Source organism: Protomyctophum bolini (assembly GCF_963924005.1).
Source record: "Protomyctophum bolini genome assembly, chromosome: 2".
NCBI classification, from domain to species: Eukaryota; Metazoa; Chordata; class Actinopteri; order Myctophiformes; family Myctophidae; genus Protomyctophum; species Protomyctophum bolini.
In genome coordinates, this window is record NC_137863.1 from 3,144,435 (window position 1) to 3,165,420 (window position 20,986).

The 20,986-nt window shown below is 44.9% G+C and overlaps 1 protein-coding gene across 1 annotated transcript; it reads right to left on the reverse strand.

Moving 5' to 3' along the window:
- Window positions 1-287: 287 nt before the first annotated feature.
- On the reverse strand, window positions 288-20,400 carry LOC308326219 (adenosine receptor A1-like; the record flags this gene model as incomplete). The annotated part of the gene is made up of 3 exons (XM_080779027.1): window positions 288-683; window positions 3,829-4,234; window positions 20,048-20,400. The coding sequence occupies 3 exons, from the start codon at window positions 20,398-20,400 to the stop codon at window positions 288-290; spliced, it is 1,155 nt and encodes a 384-aa protein (XP_080635153.1).
- Between the last annotated feature and the right edge of the window lie 586 nt (window positions 20,401-20,986).

Here is a 20,986-nt window from a genome sequence, read left to right on the forward strand (position 1 = left end):
AAAGCGGTTTATAGCTATAGATCCGACCGGTAAATCCACCAGGCCTGGGCCGTGGCTCAGCGGTCCAGGCGGCACCTTGGGCCGGTACTGTAAGCGTGTCGCGGGTTCGAGTCCCGCGATCCTGACAAACTTTGCTGTGTGTGTCCTCCCCATCTCTCTCTCTCTCTCTCTCTCTCTCTCTCTCTCCTCTGTCCTGTCCTGACTATACCTATACTGAACATCTGTCAAATAAAGGCAAAAAAGCCCCCAGAAACATCCACAGTCTAAAACGTCGAGGCCGAAACGGGTCACACGTCGTCGTCATCATCGTCATCGCCGTCGTTCTGCCGGAGCCTCCCGGCCTCGCGGCTCCGCCCCCGCTGGCTCCCGCGCTGCGGCAGCCGTCCAATGGGGTCGCGGCAGAGCACGTAGCGCTCCCAGATCTTGCGGAAGGCCGTGCAGAACTTCTCGATGCGGAAGGCGTAGACCACGGGGTTGACGGCCGAGTTGGCGTGCGTGAGCAGGATGGCGGTGTAGAGGAGGGGCATGGGCGTGTGGCAGGCGGGGCAGAAGAGCGTGACGGCGTTGAGGACGTGCAGCGGCAGCCAGCTGGCGGCGAACAGGAACAGAACCAGCGCCAGAGACTTGGCCAGTTTCAGCTCTTTGCCGAAGTAGCGGCGCGGGTCCGTGTGGCTGGCAGTGACCTGGGAGGGGAGGGGAGGGGAGACCACAGAGCAGAGCAGAGCATCGCCATTATTATCACACTTCAAGGACCCCCAAATAACCCATTCTGACCTGAGATCAGATTCTAAAAAATGTCTTCTACAATCTACATCATGACAGTTTTCCATTCTGACCTGAGATCAGATTCTAAAAAATGTCTTCTATGTCAGTCGCTCTTCGACTTTTCAAAAATATTGTAGATCTGCTATTTTTCAATAGCTAAATTATAACATTTTTAAAACACCAAAAGGGGTTCCAGCCCAAAATGCTTTAAACAGGAGAGGTCCACACTGCTAGCTAGGAAGTCAATACTACAAGCCTGGAAATCGGATAAACCTCCGACAGTTGACATGTGGCTAAGGGAGCTGGGAGGAGTGCTGCATATGGAGAAAAAGTTATTATTTGATTGTTTTTGTCTTTTTTCTTTGAGTTATGTTTTGTCTCTTTTTATTGTAAGTCTCTTGTTTGTATGTTTTTTGCTATTTTTTGTCCGATCTGTAATTTTCTGGTTAATCACTACTGAAATGCTTTTATGCCAAAAATCATAATAAACAGAAAAAACAGGAGAGGTCCTCATTGTGAGACGAGGTTTGTTGCCATGGAAGACAGATTGTGAAAACATCCGAGGTACTCGAGCTTCCATTTGCACAAAATGTAAAAAGCCTTTATTAAATTCCCTGTATCATTACGGCCCCTAATGATGCACACACAATTTAATAAAGGCTTTTTTCCATCTGCGGTCTTACATTAGCTCGAATGGGTATTACAACATGTCACTATGCTGCGGATTTAGTTGTTACATGAAGACATGTAACATGTTTATGATTTTATGATATTATTTAAAATATGAGTCAATGCAATCGCAGTGTTTGGCCAATTATTTGGGTGGGACCCCACGGTCACGACCCACCAGGTCAGTCATTTTTGACCTGAGATCAGATTCTATAAATGGCTACGTTTACATGGGCAGTTAAATCCCCTTTTCATTCCGAATAGAAGTTAAATCCTATTAAACGTTGTTCTACAAAAACTTAAATCCGAATGAAAATGCTCGATGCAATCTAAAAACCATTCTGATGTCACTGTCCAATGTTCAATGCGATTGAAAGAAAATTGGACTCATGTATACACTGCTTCGGATGTAAGTTCATTCTGGTCTTTCTGAGCATGCTCCAAGGCGCTCATATCCAAGGCACGCAGAGGAGTTTGCATATAGAACGGTTATTTCGTGCATTTTGCAGCTCCGGAAAAAAAAAAAAAGCAGCAGCAGTGATGATGATCCCCCTGGTCTGTGAGTGTTCAAAGATCCAACCGTCCCGAGTTGATGATCACTCTGATAATGTTCAAACATGTTTGATAGGTTATAGCCAGCCTATATGTATCTGGATGCTTGATGCTATACTGTAGGGCAGGCTACAGTGCATCTGGGGACTCACAGAAAGACGGAGGAGCGAGAGGACGAATTAATGCCGTCAGTCCGCTGTTCAGTAATCTCTCCCTCTCTCTCTCTCACACACACACACACACACACACACACACACACACACACACACACACACACACACACACACACACTCACACTCACACTCCCAAGAATACGCTATTATCGCTATAATGTCCATCCTATCCCTTTAAACTTGTATAGACTATATAGGCCTATTCCAAGTTGCAACCAAAACGGCTTTGCAGTTTAATTGCATTGATGAGCAGCTGCAATCAATCTAGTATTAAACACCCAATTTATTCTCTGGTAGCCTATACTTTGCCCGGAATATATTATGCCATAATGATGCGGCGATGGTGGTGTATCGTGTAGATAAGCTATGCATCATTATGCTTTATGCGATGTAGGCCTACAAGACCACAGATGGGACACGTTGTCAGCCTGTAGATCAGCGCTTAGCCTACACATAAAAACGAGATGATCACCTTCCCAGCGGAGAAGGAGAGCCGCAGCGGGTTGGGGGGAAAAGACGGTAAACATAATATGTCCGCCCCTATATCCAAGCAGCAGCCTCAAAGCTACTGCGGAATGAAATGATGGGATTTCAAAGTGTCGTCTTTCGTCTGTAATGTTTGTATCGTTGAGACAGTCACATAATGAATGAACTGCCTATATTTTATGTGTCAAACAGATGGCGTAGTTTCACGTGAATTAACATGCATCATGTCTTATATCACATGCCCTTGTAAAACACTTGTTCGGAATGACCATTTCCCATGAAAACTCGCAGCAATTGTTTTTACTTCCGAAGTATTTTATTCTGAAGTATTTATTCGGAATGATCAGCCTGCATATAAACGCGGCCACTGTCTTCTACATCCTATTAATCGCGACCATGCACGGGCGATTATTGCTCTCATTAACAGGCCGTCGGTGGCGGTATAAGTGTTTTAACAGGCCGTCGGTGGCGGTATGAGTGTTTTAACAGGCCGTCGGTGGCGGTATAAGTGTTTTAACAGGCCGTCGGTGGCGGTATGAGTGTTTTAACAGGCCGTCGGTGGCGGTATGAGTGTTTTAACAGGCCGTCGGTGGCGGTATGAGTGTTTTAACAGGCCGTCGGTGGCGGTATGAGTGTTTTAACAGGCCGTCGGTGGCGGTATGAGTGTTTTAACAGGCCGTCGGTGGCGGTTCGAGTGTTTTAACAGGCCGTCGGTGGCGGTATGAGTGTTTTAACAGGCCGTCGGTGGCGGTATAAGTGTTTTAACAGGCCGTCAGTGGCGGTATAAGTGTTTTAACAGGCCGTCGGTGGCGGTATGAGTGTTTTAACAGGCCGTCGGTGGCGGTATGAGTGTTTTAACAGGCCGTCGGTGGCGGTATGAGTGTTTTAACAGGCCGTCGGTGGCGGTATGAGTGTTTTAACAGGCCGTCGGTGGCGGTATGAGTGTTTTAACAGGCCGTCGGTGGCGGTATGAGTGTTTTAACAGGCCGTCGGTGGCGGTATGAGTGTTTTAACAGGCCGTCGGTGGCGGTATGAGTGTTTTAACAGGCCGTCGGTGGCGGTATGAGTGTTTTAACAGGCCGTCGGTGGCGGTATGAGTGTTTTAACAGGCCGTCGGTGGCGGTATGAGTGTTTTAACAGGCCGTCGGTGGCGGTATGAGTGTTTTAACAGGCCGTCGGTCACCTTCTTGTTGAGCTGCTTGTGGATCATGTAGAAGATCTCCACGTATATGAGCAGCATGAGCAGCAGCGGCGGCAGCACCCAGCCGAAGAAGTTGAAGTAGACCATGTAGTCCATGCTGATGACCGTCTCGAACTGGCACGTCACCAGCAGGTCCGCGCTGACCAGCGGGTGGTCCGCGCTGACCAGCAGGTGGTCCGCGCTGACCAGCAGGCCCTCGCTGACCAGCGGGGAGGAGGAGGAGGAGGACGAGGCGGAGGCGTTGGCGCTCCTGTGTTGTTGCTGCAGCAGCAGCAGGCGCTGCAGGTTGTTCCAGCCCAGCATGGGCGTGAGGCCCACCACCATGGACACCATCCAGCTCAGGACCACGGCCGTGCCGGCGCGCCGAGGGGTCACCACCCGCTTGTAGCTACATGGTAACAACGAGGACGGGGGAGGGGGATAAAGCAGAGCAGTGAGGATTTTGGGATCAAGGTTCAAGTTTATTTAGTGTCCCCGAAGGGCAAATTGGGTTGCAGACCGTACATTAAACAATGAAACAGTACAAATGAACTCCTGAACTTGAACACAGTATTTTTGCGTTGAACAAATTAGTTTAGAACTCAATGTCGGACACCTATAGCACCTATACCTCCACTATAGCTAAAGAGTGCTGGGTTGTGAGCTTGTAGATCTGCTATTTTTTCACCTTTTTACGGGATTTCAGCCCGCCTGTCTGTCTAACACGTCCCTCCTGAGGAACAGTCATACTTGGATACAGACACCAATGACCGCCAATGATGATGATAATGATGTGTGTGAGAGAGAGAGAGAGAGAGAGAGAGAGAGAGAGAGAGAGAGAGAGAGAGACTGCCATTCTGTCAGGGAGGGGGAGAGAGAGAGAGATTCAGCAGAACAGTGAGAATTTGTTTTTTCTTCTGGAGAATACTCCCTCTGTTTCTGTGTGTTTGTGTGTGTGTGTGTGTGTGTGTGTGTGTGTGTGTGTGTGTGTGTTTTACCGTAATTCTGTTATCAGTATGCGGCGCCATGCGTGACGGTCAATTCAAATTTCTGAATTGAAGTTAATTTGCTTGTGGTTCAAAATGCAATTTGTATTCCTGAGTCATCATAGAGACACAGACAGTCCGTCATTCACCTGGCAGTGTGGAGCTTAGCAACAGCAGTGACTCTATTATATTTACTGGACATGAACTGTTTGCCCCGTCTGTCCCCTTATTGACTTAAGCAATATTACACGAGAGGGTATGTGGTTTAACGTGATTATTGCCAGTACGACAGTGATGCGGTCAGGAACGAGACGGAGTCGAGTTCCGCAAGCATCACTGAAGTGTAAACTGAAGTGTAATATTGCAATTCTACAACAGTTACCCTTAAAACTAAGAAAATCGCTAAAAAAAAAGAAAAAAAAGAATGACAGATGTAGTCACTATACGACCACAAATGTCCCAAGAAACTAGCTACAGTATAGCCTATAGCCACCGAGTTTGCTATAGCGCTCTGGGAAAACAGAGCAGCTGAATTCTTTGTTTTGATTAATTAGGTGGTGAACGGTGCTGGTTTGATCCACGGCTATAGAAGCCGTTTCAACACAGAATGGGCTAAATGACTAAATTGTGAACATTCTGAAATATAATCAGGGACACGGTGTGCAGCCTGGTGTGTTTCCATTCATTTCCTTCTGTTCGCTGGCAGTTCAAGTTCAGTTCAAGCACATTTCCAGGCAGGAGCAGAGTGACACACAGCAGGCCTGCTGAGAGACCGACAGACAGACAGACAGACAGACAGACAGACAGACAGACAGACAGACAGACAGACAGACAGACAGACAGACAGACAGACACACAGCAGGCTTGCTGAGAGACCGACAGACAGACAGACAGACAGACAGACAGACAGACAGACAGACAGACAGACAGACAGACAGACAGACAGACAGACAGACAGACAGACAGACACACAGCAGGCCTGCTGAGAGACCGACAGACCGACAGACCGACAGACAGACAGACAGACAGACACACAGCAGGCCTGCTGAGAGACCGACAGACCGACAGACAGACAGACAGACAGACAGACACACAGCAGGCCTGCTGAGAGACCGACAGACCGACAGACAGACAGACACACAGCAGGCCTGCTGAGAGACCGACAGACAGACAGACAGACAGACAGACAGACACACACACAGCAGGCCTGCTGAGAGACCGACAGACAGACCGACAGACAGACAGACACACAGCAGGCCTGCTGAGAGACCGACAGACAGACCGACAGACAGACCGACAGACCGACAGACAGACAGACAGACAGACAGACAGACAGACAGACAGACACACAGCAGGCCTGCTGAGAGACCGACAGACAGACAGACAGACAGACAGACAGACAGACAGACAGACAGACAGACACACAGCAGGCCTGCTGAGAGACCGACAGACCGACCGGTGGTGGTGATGCTATCCTTTTTTTTTTCACCACCCGAATTTTATATAAGACCTTTATTTGGGTCGCTGTTCTGGTGAGGACCCGAATGCAGGACACAAAAACTGTAGTACAATAAATACATAAAAAAAATTGTATAGATCAAAAATAGTAGATGCATTATAGAACATTGATATGATGTTTTGTTTTATGTTTATGTTTATGTTTATGTTTGTTTTTGTTTTGTTTTCTTGTTGTTTTTCCCCTTCTGTTGTTTGCTTTGTTGTATTATTTTACCTACACCTTTTTGGTCAATGTTTCTTTTGCAAAAAAAACCAAAAAGCAGGCACTGTATTGATTTGTTATAATGACCAAAATAAATAAACTACTACTCTACTACGAGGTGAACAGAACAGAACTCACAAATACAGACTAACTAACACTAACTGTAGGAGCCGTAATGTGTGGCATTCTAATGTGCTATTATTATTGACGTATTAAGGTATGTCACTTTAATGGGCACTGCACAGGTAGGGGGCGTGTCACCGGGGCTGGGGCGCTGCCACTCTAGTTTTATGGCGTTACCTGTCACTTGGGTGAGGGAAGTGGGATAGAGAGAGGAAGTGAGCGTGGGAGAAGACAATTCTGTTGACCGTATCAATCGCACCTATATAATATTCACCTTAACAACCACGGTCAGTTATATCTAAAGCCTGGGAACTGTTGTAACTTATACGTGTGGTGACAAGAATAAACGGTAAAACCTACAGCTGGAATGGACCTGAATTCAGTGCGTGCGCGTCATACAAGCGTCTCTTTACTCTCATGTTTAGCTCCTCGCGGCGGCCTGTAAACCGCCGCAACACTAACTAAAGCAGAGTGACAACAAACAATGAACCTGACAATGGACTGACTTGTGGAACAAGACTGATATAATACTACACAGGAGGGCTGATGATTACACATGACAAACACCTGGGGAAGACATGAAGAACATAGAACCAACAACAACTAGAACACAACGTTGAACGGTTGTTGTTTCGGCCCCCAAACTCTGGAATGAACTCCCCAACCAATCTCTCTCTCTCCTCTCTTTCAAAACCTCACTCAAAACCCACCTCTTCAAAATAGCTTTCCCCAGTTGACGTCTCGTTTATCCTTTTTTTTTTTTTAACCCTGTATCCGTTATGTTTTACTTTTTTTTTTTAATAAAGTCTTAATAAAGTCTGTTCCTAGTGTTCCCTTGTAAAGCGCTTTGGGTATTTAGAAAAGCGCTATATAAATCTGAGCTATTATTATTATTATTATTACTACAATGTAGAAATACCTAAACACCTTAAGACAAGCAAAGTCTGTGACTGCAGTGACAGACAGTATGTTTTATGTGTGTGTACAGTGTGTTATGAATGCCCTGTTTCATTACTTTAGTCATATGACAGTCACAGACAGTGTTACGCAAAACTATAACAAAAACATCAAAGTTACATTATTTATAAGCTAAGCTCTGGCTTAGCTGTTGTTCTGTTATGTCTGGCAAATGTTTGAATTTAGCATATTGAATTGAATATTTTTGGCAAAATGTGTGCCTATTATGACGTTCCCAAAATAGGGACACACGAGGTTTAACCCATTCTGGGCGGGAACCCCTTTTGGTGTTAGCATTACGTTATGCTTTAGCTATTTAAAAATAGCAGATCTACAAGCTCATAGCGCGCCACCGAGTGGCGCGCTACGAGCTTGTAGATCTGCTATTTTTGAAAAATCGAAGAGCGACTGACATAGAAGACATTTTTTTAGAATCTGATCTCAGGTCAGAATGAAAAACTGTCAGGATGTAGAAGACATTTTTAGAATCTGATCCCAGGTCAGAATGAAAAACTGTCAGGATGTAGAAGACATTTTTTAGAATCTGATCCCAGGTCAGAATGAAAAACTGTCAGGATGTAGAAGACATTTTTTAGAATCTGATCCCAGGTCAGAATGGGTTTAAAGTGGTTTAGGGCTGCCAAGTCTCACCCCTTGGGACCTTTACCACGCACCACAAACTATAAGGCCCAAACCAAACCTCAATCTAGGGTGGGATGTCTGTATATTCCTCTAAATCTATGTTAAGAAATGCCAAATCGACATTAAAAAAAAGGCCACATTTTAAGACTCACTCTTGCCTTTTTGTATAAATGTAAATGTTTAACAAAATGAAAAGTATTAAGAGCTCGTGACTAATTGAACTACATTGAATTTACGGAAAAGTAACAGTTCAGTTTTGGACTGTATGCAGTCCAAAACTTTCCAAAATTTTCCGCCCGACAAGTTTTTGTAGATTTCCTGGATATCATAAATATGACCAGTTCCTTTTCTCTCATGTGTGACGGACACGTTTTTGAAGATTTCCTGGATATCACACTGACCAGTTCCTTTTCTCTCATGTGTGACTAACCATACATGCTATTACACGGACCACGCTCAGGGGAAAGGATCAAAGGATATGACCGTTCCGGCCTGGCTGAGGTTGGTCTAAATCCTAAATCCTAAATGGTCTATGTTTGAATAAGTTTCCCCAGTGGCGAGTCAGTGTTGACTCAGGCAGCCACACTAGCCCATTCTGACCGGGCACCCATTTTGGTGTTGGCATCATGTTATGCTTTAGCTATTGAAAAATAGCAGATCTACAAGCTCATATCGCGCCACCGAGTGGCGCGATATGAGCTTGTAGGTCTGCTATTTTTGAAAAATTCGAAGAACGACTGACATTTTTAGAATCTGATCTCAGGTCAGAATGGGTTAATCAGACCAGTGTGTGTCCAGTGGAAACCTCGTATGAATCTGATCTCAGGTCAGAATGGGCTAGACAGACACTCTATAGAGGCCACTCTTATCCTCTCTCACTACAACACCAACAACATTGTTTATAGTTTGGTGATTCTCAACACTTTACTTTCAAGGGCCCCTAGTTTGATTTTCATTAGGCAAATGGTTCCCCAAACGTTTCATTAACCCATTCTGACCTGAGATCAGATATTCTAAAAAATGTTCTTCTACCATCCTGACAGTTTTCTGAAAAAGCTGTTTTTCTATGATTCAGTGGTTCTTTGATTTTTCAAAAATAAAATAGCAGACCTACAAGCTCGTAGCGCGCCACTCTGTGCCTATTTTTTGTGCCTTCTTTGAACACGGATGCAAGCACGCAGGAACGCACGCACACACACACACACACACACACATGCACGCACACGCTCTCACACACACACACACACACACACACACACACACACACAAGGGCACGCACACCTTATTTGTAGTCATCTCCCATCAGCTGGAAACTGCCATAATTCATGTAATTTGTCGTTTGTGGAGACAAAGAAAGAGATGCACACTTACTGTCCTGAAGCCACCAATCTGTCTTACTGTACTGTTAATTTAATGTACCATCTCTCTCTATCTCACACACACACACACACACACACACACACACACACACACAGAGTGACACTAACGCAACATACACACACACACACACACACACACACACACACACACACACACACACACAGGCTGAATGAGTATCCATAGACAGGAAATCATTGAAGACCCCCCATTGGCTAATGTGTCATAAAACCACACGCGCACACACAAACGCACGCGCACACGCACACACGCACACACACACACACACACACACACACATCTGTCGTTGCCTCCATTCATTCAACAACTTCAAGGATTAAGCCCTTTCCCACTTGCCACTCATGAAGGCCACAAATCCACCGGGAAAACCTTTCCATATTATTGGCGAAACATGGGAGCAGGAGTGGGTCGTCGATATTATTATATCCACTATACAGTAAATCATTACAAACGTTTCCCCCCCCCCCCCCCACTCTCACCCTCGTACGGTTTACAGACGGCCTGTCGTACGGTCGGTCGCGCACGGGAAATTGCCAGTCTGCCTTTGGTTGCCGTTTGGTTGCGAAACACACCGGCCTCGCCACGCAACAAACCATAAAGATCAGGCTTAACCCATTCTGACCTGAGATCAGATTCATACGAGGTTTTCCACTGGACACACACTGGTCTGATCAACCCATTCTGACCTGAGATCAGATTGTAAAAATGTCAGTCGTTCTTCGATTTTTCAAAAATAGCAGACCTACAAGCTCGTAGCGCGCCACTCGGTGGCGCGCTATGAGCTTGTAGATCTGCTATTTTTCAATAGCTAAAGCATAACATGATGCTAACACCAAAATGGGTTCCCGGTCAGAATGGGTTAAAACACACCGGCCTCGCCACGCAACAAACCATAAAGATCAGGCTTAAAACTCAACGGGCTGTATTTTGCGTGTCTTAAGTACCAGGTCTTATTCCCTAACTTGAGTAAACTAAAGACCTGGAGGCGTGATCAATGCCATTTGGCTATTCACACGAGAGAGACTCGGGGGAGAGTCGCTGCTCCTTCGCTTGGAGAAGCAGCGAGCTCAGTTTACGGTATGGTGCTTCGGGCATCTGGTTATAGGATCGATGCCTCTCCAGTGTCTCCCTAGGGAGGTCCTCGATGCACGTCCCACTGGGAGGAGACCCCCCCCGGGGCAGACCAAGGACCACGTCCCACTGGGAGGAGACCCCCGGGGCAGACCACGTGCCACTGGGAGGAGACCCCCCCCGGGGCAGACCACGGATCACGTCCCACTGGGAGGAGACCCCCGGGGCAGACCAAGGATCACGTCCCACTGGGAGGAGACCCCCGGGGCAGACCAAGGACCACGTCCCACTGGGAGGAGACCCCCCCCGGGGCAGACCAAGGACCACGTCCCACTGGGAGGAGACCCCCGGGGCAGACCACGTGCCACTGGGAGGAGACCCCCGGGGCAGACCACGGATCACGTCCCACTGGGAGGAGACCCCCGGGGCAGACCAAGGATCACGTCCCACTGGGAGGAGACCCCCGGGGCAGACCAAGGACCACGTCCCACTGGGAGGAGACCCCCGGGGCAGACCAAGGATCACGTCCCACTGGGAGGAGACCCCCCCCGGGGCAGACCAAGGACCACGTCCCACTGGGAGGAGACCCCCCCCGGGGCAGACCAAGGATCACGTCCCACTGGGAGGAGACCCCCGGGCAGACCAAGGACCACGTCCCACTGGGAGGAGACCCCCGGGGCAGACCAAGGCACAGTTGGAGGAAATAAATCGACTCACTGGCCTTGGAACGTCTCGGGATCCCCCAGGAGGAAGTCACTAATGTTGCTCTGGAGAGGGAAGTCTGGAGCTCTCTGGTGGAGCTGTTGCCCCCGCGACCCGACTACGGATAAGCGATGAAGATGGATGTGCTTGTTCTTGTTCGTAAATGAATGCCCTACTCCTACTCCATCATGGAAAAATAGCCGATATACAAGCTTGAAACCCGGCTTCATATGTCCAGTTTTCACCCAAAAGAGACAATATTATACACTTTGTTGACACAATAAGACATGTAATAAAAAAGGAAAATCCTGTGTTCTAGTGGAGGATTTAGGACTTACTGTAGGAGTCTGACATGATGTATGGAGCAGTGTTATGGGTTCCATGTGGAGAGGAGGATTTAGGCTTTTTAACCATTTATCCCATTCTGAACGGCAACCCGTTTTGGTGTTATAGCATCATGTTATGTTTTAGCTATTGAAAAATAGCAGATCTACAAGCTCATAGCGCGCCACCGAGTGGCGCGCTACGAGCTTGTAGGTCTGCTGTTTTTGAAAAATCTAAGAACGACTGACATTTTTAGAATCTGATCTCAGGTCAGAATGGGTTAATCAGACCAGTGTGTGTCCAGTGGAAACCTCGTATGAATCTGATCTCAGGTCAGAATGGGTTAAACCAGGGATGTCAAACTCAAATAGACGGTGGGCCAAAAAAACAAAGATCACAAGCTTTTTAACCCATTCTGGACGGACGGGAATCCCTCTTGGTGTTTAAGCAATAAACAAGCTGTCTCTGTGTTATTGTCAGGGAGGTGTCTCTGTATCGTTTGCGACAGTCAGTCACTCATATATGATACAGTCTAGCTTCTAGCGAAAATGTAACTAATTCAGCAGCATTAGTAACATTATAGCGTTTTCTCTCAGTCAGTTGATTCTTCATATCCATATGAGTGAAGCGGCCGGGATGACATGTTTATTTTTCAAACACAGTTCTTATATGAGGCGATCTAAGAAATCCACCCCTATGGGGGATTACAATGCAAATTAAAAGTACATGAACCTGTGGATTTATTTGCGCCTTCTACCGATGTTGACGTCAGACTTCGATGCACTCTATAGTGAGATGGCCTCATACCGAGGGCCAAATTACTGTACATGACGATGACTTTGAGAAGGGGCGAAGTGCTCCCATAGAGCACCGAAGTCCTGACGTAACTCGCTCATCCCTTCGATTCCCCTGGTTTGCGGAAGTAATTTCTCTATGGAGAATAACATGGGGTGATCTTAATATCGTCTACTATAAGCGTTGTGGTCCAAAAATAAACAAGGTGTCTCTGCGTTATTGTCAGGGAGGTGTCTCTGTATCGTTTGCAACAGTCAGTCACTCATATATGATACAGTCTAGCTTCTATAGCGAAAATGTAACTAATTCAGCAGCAGTAACATTATAGCGTTTTCTCTCAGTCAGTTGATTCTTCATATCCATATGAGTGAAGCGGCCGCGATGACATGTTTATTTTTCAAACACAGTTCTTATATGAGGCGATCTAAGAAATCCACCCCTATGGGGGATTACAATGCAAATTAAAAGTACATGAACCTGTGGATTTATTTGCACCCTCTACCGATGTTGACGTCAGACTTCGGTGCACTCTATAAGTGAGAGGGGCCTCATACCGAGGGCCAATTACTGTACATGACGGTGACTTTGAGAAGGGGGGAAGTGCTCCTATAGTGCTGTGTGACATCAATCAGACTGTCTATAAGGATCAGCTGCGTGTCTGGTTCGTTGCCAGGCCCTCTGTGATTATCCTACATTTGACTGCTCGGCTGCCAGACATGGCAACCCATCAAAGGCAGCTTTCAGTGGAATTTGAATCGCATTAACCCATTCAGACCTATAAGTTCGATTCTATACAAAGTGTATTCTAAAACATGACAGTTTTTGTTTTAGTGCAGGTGCTCAAACTATTTCATTTCAAAGGATCCCCGATATATATCATAATTATGTAATTGGCTGCTAATTAACCCCCTATCTGGAAATATGTTGTTCGTTGTTGTTTGTTGTTGTTTTGTTTATGTTATGATATACTGCAATCATGTTTTCTGGATATTCTATATCTCATGTACAATGTTTCATTATAATCTATATAGGTAGAGGCCTTGTATAAGCCCCTTGGGCTTTTTTGCCTCAGCTATAGCACCTTACCCTTCTCATATTTATATGTTCACTGTGTTGTTTTTATAATGTGCTGAATAAATAAAGACAAAAATACAAATACAGGTACCTTCCAGAAGCAAAGATTTTTTTCAAAAATAGCAGACCTACAAGCTCGTAGCGCGGCACTCGGTGCCGCGCTACGAGCTTGTAGATCTGGTATTTTTCAAAAGCTGTAAAGTATAAAATACATGCTTTAACCAAAAGCACCAAAAGGGGTGCCCGGCCAAAATGTGTTAATATGCCAGTTTCATGTTCTTAGTCAGTCGGATTTGCTTATGTAATGACGTGGTGGTGGAGAACGAGGCTATGTTGTCTGTCTGTCGATGTAGTGTTTCACTGTTTTGGCACGGAACCAAATAACCCATTCTGAACGGGAACCCATGTTGGTGTCAGCATCATGTTATGCTTTAGCTATTGAAAAACAGCAGATCTACAAGCTCATAGAGCTTGTAGGTCTGCTATTTTTGAAAAATCGAAGAACGACTGACATTTTTTAGAATCGGATCTCAGGTCAGAATGGGTTAATCAGACCAGTGTGTGTGTGTCCAGTGGAAACCTCGTATGAATCTGATCTCAGGTCAGAATGGGATAAATGTAGGTTTCGGGTGCGGTATTCATTATAGTAAAATGTCCTCACGCCACAGAGGAAAACATTAACATAAAGAACAATCATCTCTGTGAGAGACGAGCGGAACATTACAATGGTTTTTGCTTTGACTGTCAGTACAGTACAGTACAGTACAGTACAGTACAGTACAGTACAGTACAGTACAGTACAGTACAGTACAGCCATATATAAACCAAAAGTATAAGAATTATACAACATTTACCACTGGAATATTAAGCATCTTGAGAGGTAAACTCTGAAGATAATTAAACTTTCGTGACAAGTTGGGGAAAGTGTTGTTATTGAAATGCTGAAATGAGGAAGTATAATTCGTTGCTGACGGGAGAAAACCACCTAACTCCATTTTTGGGGTTTTTGATTTTTTTAATCAAAAATATTGAACCAATGGAAAGTAGTAAAAAACGCTTATAGACAAAACCTCTTAACTCCATCGGACCCTCAAACTGTCTGCTAAAGCAACTAACTCCACTCACCCTCTCATGCAAGTACAGTAATTGACAATATATAAAGTCACTCACAACACCAACTTTGATGAGGCAGTATTGCTTTGTTTTCAAAATATAGCCTATGGTTTTTTATTTTTTTCCTGATTGGATTTAGGTGGTTTCTCCCCAACAGCCTGCAGAGATATATACACAACACACATACAGTAGCTGTAGTTGTATTATTCACAACGTGAAACGCTTTATACCTGACGTAACATCGTTAGTTGTTACAGTCGAAAATGCATCAGTCTCTCAAATGGATTTGTAATGAGCTTATGCATGCGAGTGGTTCCCCAAAGTGGGGTCCGGCGGGGACCCTCAGGGGTCCTTGAGGGAGTTCCAGGGGGTCCCCCAGCTATATACTTGACAAAGACCGCAAGGTCAAAACGCTCATATTTCTTTGCCTGCATGTCACTAAATAACGTTTGGAGCATTCTATAAAGTGATTTGCGAGCCCCTGCTTTCGTTTTTATTGTTTACCGTTTGTACAGTTTTGGCTCAGCGCCAAACGAGGACGCGCGTTACTTTTCTGATCCTGAAAATGTGGGGGTCCTTGACGTGAAAATGTGGGGGTCCTTGACGTGAAAATGTGGGGGTCCTTGACGTGAAAATGTGGGGGTCCTTGACGTGAAAATGTGGGGGTCCTTGACGTGAAAATGTGGGGGTCCTTGACACTGGCTTCCCATCAAACAAAGAATTCACTACAAAATCCTGCTCACCACCTACAAAGCTCTCAATAACCTGGCTCCCCCCTACCTTTCCGATCTTCTTGAACCATTATGTCCGTCCCCCCCCCGCTCCCTCAGGTCCGCAAGGCCAAGTACCGCACCTGGGGGGACGGACAGGGCCTTCTATGTTTCGGCCCCCAAACTCTGGAAATGAACTCCCCAACCATCTCAGAGCTGCTCCCTCTCTCCTCTCTTTCAAAACCTCACTCAAAACCCACCTCTTCAAAATAGCTTTCCCCAGTTGACGTCTCGTTTATCCTTTTTATCTTTTGAACCCTGTATCTGTTAAGTTTTACTTTTTTTTTTCTTCTCTTAACCCATTCTGACCGGGCACCCATTTTGGTGTTAGCATCATGTTATGCTTTACCTATTGAAAAATAGCAGATCTACAAGCTCATATCGCGCCACCGAGTGGCGCGATACGAGCTTGTAGGTCTGCTATTTTTGAAAAATTCGAAGAACGACTGACATTTTTAGAATCTGATCTCAGGTCAGAATGGGTTAATCAGACCAGTGTGTGTCCAGTGGAAACCTCGTATGAATCTGATCTCAGGTCAGAATGGGTTAATAAAGTCTGTTCCTAGTGTTCCCTTGTAAAGCGCTTTGGGGTATTTAGAAAAGCGCTATATAAATCTGAGCTATTATTTGTTATTATGAAAAGGTTTTGGGAACCACTTGAAATACGTATTTACGGAGATGCTTATCAAGACAATATTGCGTTCATGTAAACGGAAATGACTGCACATGAAAAGACAGAAAGGTGAATTAGTGTAATGGTTTTAGATTAGACCAGCCCAGATGGAAGGCATAAATTATGGCCTATATACCGATGCAATTATTTTCGCATGTGTGCGCCTGAGCTTTTAACCCATTCTGACCTGAGATCAGATTCGTACGAGGTTTCCACTGGACACACACTGGTCTTGATTAACCCATTCTGACCTGAGATCAGATTCTAAAAATGTCAGTCGTTCTTCGATTTTTCAAAAATAGCAGACCTACAAGCTCGTAGCGCGCCACTCGGTGGCGCGCTATGAGCTTGTAGGTCTGCTATTTTTCAATAGCTAAAGCATAACATAATGCTAACACCAAAATGGGTTCCCGTTCAGAATGGGTTAATGCAAAAGCTATAATTCATCAACAGCTATGAAAGACCTAATGCACGTTGTCTGTAAGCTACAGCCATTTTGTCTTTACTTTGACCTCAAGTGGAAGTAATATAAACCTACATCATTCTAATTATTACTGGTATAGTCTTATTAGCAGTGGTGTAAAGGAAATAAGTACAGTACATTTACTTAAAAGTAGGTCTACTGCATTTTGAGGTATTTGTAGCCTACTTTACTCGAGTATTTACTTCTACTCCACTACATCTCAGAGAAAAAATATTGTACTTTTACACCACTACATTTATATGACATTTTTAGTTAGTTACTTTGAAGATTTTTAAAGTTACAAAAGCCACCACCTCAGCCCCATTTGATACATTTCAGCCGTTTGAAAATAGCCGATCTATAAGCTCATATTGTGCCTTGTCTGCTATTTTCAAAAAGATTTCTGTACATTTGAAAACTTGAAATTCTGCACGATGAGTATACTATACTATACTTTTACTGTTGGTAGTTTACATTTTGATGCCAATACTTTACTCAAGTAAATTCTGGACTTTAACAGAGTATTTCTATATTGCAGTATTGCCACTTTTACTTAAGTAAAAAGTGAGTACCACTGCTTATTAGTACAACAAAGTATAGTTATGATATTTCATACTAGCAATGACAAATGATACCTCATACATACATAATTAAATTTGACATAGCCTAAACTGTACATTTGAGTGGCTGCACACACACAGGCAAAGACAGGCAAAGACAAAGCTCTTATGGAGGTACATATAGGGTGCTTTGTCTTCCTTTCTGTCTTATCTGTCTGAGAGGAGAGCATCTGACTGTCTAGTAGGCATGCACTACTCATATAAAGGAAAGGAAAGGTACCATGTTTACCCAGGGTAACTGGACTAAGAAAGGTACTATGTTTACCCAGGGTAACTGGACTAAGAAAGGTACTATGTTTACCCAGGGTAACTGGACTAAGAAAGGTACTATGTTTACCCAGGGTAACTGGACTAAGAAAGGTACTATGTTTACCCAGGGTAACTGGACTAAGAAAGGTACTATGTTTACCCAGGGTAACTGGACTAAGGAAAGGAAAGGTACCATGTTTACCCAGGGTAACTGGACTAAGGAAAGGAAAGGTACCATGTTTACCCAGGGTAACTGGACTAAGGAAAGGAAAGGTACTATGTTTACCCAGGGTAACTGGACTAAGGAAAGGAAAGGTACTATGTTTACCCAGGGTAACTGGACTAAGGAAAGGAAAGGTACCATGTTTACCCAGGGTAACTGGACTAAGGAAAGGAAAGGTACTATGTTTACCCAGGGTAACTGGACTAAGGAAAGGAAAGGTACTATGTTTACCCTGCAGGGTAACTGGACTAAGCTCAATAACTTGTTTACAGCCAGGCCCTGCTCATAGAACATGTCATGGTAGAGGTTCAATGCCTTGTCCATAAAGGGCACTTCAGCGGTGGTCATTTTAACGTGCCGGTCCGGGGATACGAACTATAGCGACCTTCACGATATCAAGACCGCTCCGCAAACCGTTCGGCCACCACTGCCTCATATATTTAACTACAGTCAAAGGTCCACTACACTAAAGGACTGTTACAGCGGTTCAGTCCCCCATCTGAAAAGATATGCCAGGGACTGAGAGAAGATTTTTTACGGCTCTAGCAGTGATTATGTTTCTCAGCTCAGACAGCGAGAGAATTTCAAGGAGTCAAGGACCCCCCCAGTGAATTAGGCTATAGTATACGTACCCCCTTTCAATGGCATTTCAATCTCCGAGACCCCAATTTATATTATAAAATCAATGTTAATTTTCACTCTGAGAGTGTACAAATTAAGTTACAAATTAAGGGTCCATTTGGTTCCAAACTATCATTTAGGTGGGGACCCCCTGGAACTCCCTCAAGGACCCCTGCAGGGGGTCCCTGCATGGACCCCAACCACTGGTCTACACACTATGCGTGATATCCATCATGAAAAGTAAAATAATAAAAATTAAAAAAATCAATGTATCTTAATTCCCTTTTAGCTTCCTATATGATGAATTCCTGTTCTGTTCTTTAACTACATAGAAGTGTCTATTTGTACGTCTCTAAATGTTTTTGATGAATTGAACAATGTGGACCCTGTTGTAAACAATTACAAGTGTAAGGCTTAATTGGGTCCACTCACAGTTAACAGTCTTTGTATTGAGTTTGTGCTTGAAATGTACTGTAATTCTACAAACTGTTAATAAATATTTCAATCAATCAATCAATACCCCGTTCAATGGCATTTCTATCTCTGAGACCCCAATTTATATTGTAAAATCAATGTCAATTTAACTGAGTTCCATTTGTACACAGAGTTACAGACCCATAAGGGTCCATTTGGTTCCATTTGTACACTCTCAGAGTTACAGACCCATTATAAGGGTCCATTTGGTTCCATTTGTACACTCTCAGAGTTACAGACCCATAAGGGTCCATTTGGTTCCATTTGTACACTCTCAGAGTTACAGACCCATAAGGGTCCATTTGGTTCCATTTGTACACTCAGAGTCACAGACCCATAAGGGTCCATTTGGTTCCATTTGTACACTCTCAGAGTTACAGACCCATAAGGGTCCATTTGGTTCCATTTGTACACTCTCAGAGTTACAGACCCATAAGGGTCCATTTGGTTCCATTTGTACACTCTCAGAGTTACAGACCCATAAGGGTCCATTTGGTTCCATTTGTACACTCTCAGAGTTACAGACCCATAAGGGTCCATTTGGTTCCATTTGTACACTCTCAGAGTTACAGACCCATAAGGGTCCATTTGGTTCCATTTGTACACTCTCAGAGTTACAGACCCATGAGGGTCCATTTGGTTCCAAACTATCATTTAGCTGCTGGGGACCCCCTGGAACTCCCTCATTAAGGACCCCTGGGGGTCCCTGCATGGACCTCAACCACTGGTCTACACAATATGCGTGATATCCATCATGAAAAGTAAAATAATAAAAATTTAAAAAATCAATGTATCTTTTCCCTTTTTGCTTCCTTTATGATGAATTCCTGTTCTGTTCTTTAACTACATAGAAGTGTCTATTTGCATGTCTCTAAATGTTTTGATGAATTGAACAATGTGGACCCTGTTGTAAACAAGTGTAATGCTTAATTGGGTCGTCCACTCACAGTTAACAGTCTTTGTATTGAGTTTGTGCTTAAAATGTACTGTAATTCTACAAACTGTTAATACATATTTCAATCAATCAATCAAAAACAGACCCATAAGGGTCCATTTGGTTCCAAACTATCATTTAGCTGGGGACCCCCTGGAACTCCCTCAAGGACCCCTGGGGGTCACTGCATGGACCCCAACCACTGGTCTACACAATATGCTTGATATCCATACATGTACGCATGAATTGGAAAGTAAAAAAACAAATAAAATAATAATAGTCTTAATCACCTCATCGGTATCTTGACCCGCAGGTAGCGGTCTATGGCGATGGCCAGCAGCGCCAGGATGGAGCTCTGGGTCAGCACCAGCACCGTGCAGGCGACCAGCAGGCAGCTGTAGAAGTGCGTCTGGAGGCCGATGCTGATGGTGATGGCCAGCGGGATGACCAGGGCGCCCACCGCGATGTCGGCCAGCGCCAGCGACACGATGAAGCAGAAGGTGGTGTCGCGCAGCGAGCGGTTGATGCGCACCGCCCACACCACCATCACGTTGCCCACCACGGAGGACACGGCGATCACCACCTCCATGCCGATGTAGAGGGCCTGCGAGGCGGACAGCTGGCTGCTGGAGGAGGAGGACATGGTGGCTTCACTTCAGTCTTCAGTCACACTGGAACTGGTTTGAATTGACTGGATAAGCTCCTCAGACAGCGAGAGAGTGTAGCTCCTATTAACCCTGGTCCGAGTTTAATTTGCGCCACATCACATGCAGCTGAGAGAAATTATCCTTCCTTAATTTCCGTGCGTCGCGTATTTCAAAAAATCTATCCAAATGCAAGACTGTGATGTGATTGTATCCGGACCGTTATAGTCCCCACTCACTCACTCACTCACTCACTCCACACACATAACGCAGTCGGGGGGGAAATTATTCTATATGGATTATTATTAAAGAAGAAGTGCTCTCCCCGGCGCCCGCAAATTGTTTAAAAGAGACAGTCTGTGTCACACCGAGCATGATGCAGACAGAGTGCAGCCCCCACAATAACGAGCCTAAGTGAATGAGTCAGAACAGCCGCGTTCCCAAAAGCGCAAATTACTCCAGTTTACTCCACCGTCAGTCATCGTAAAAAAAAGTCTGTGAAACAAAAGAAAAGAAAAGAGTGAGAAATATCGTGAAGTATTGCGGCACTGACTGAATCACCTTGGTCTTCCGTGTTTCATCTCT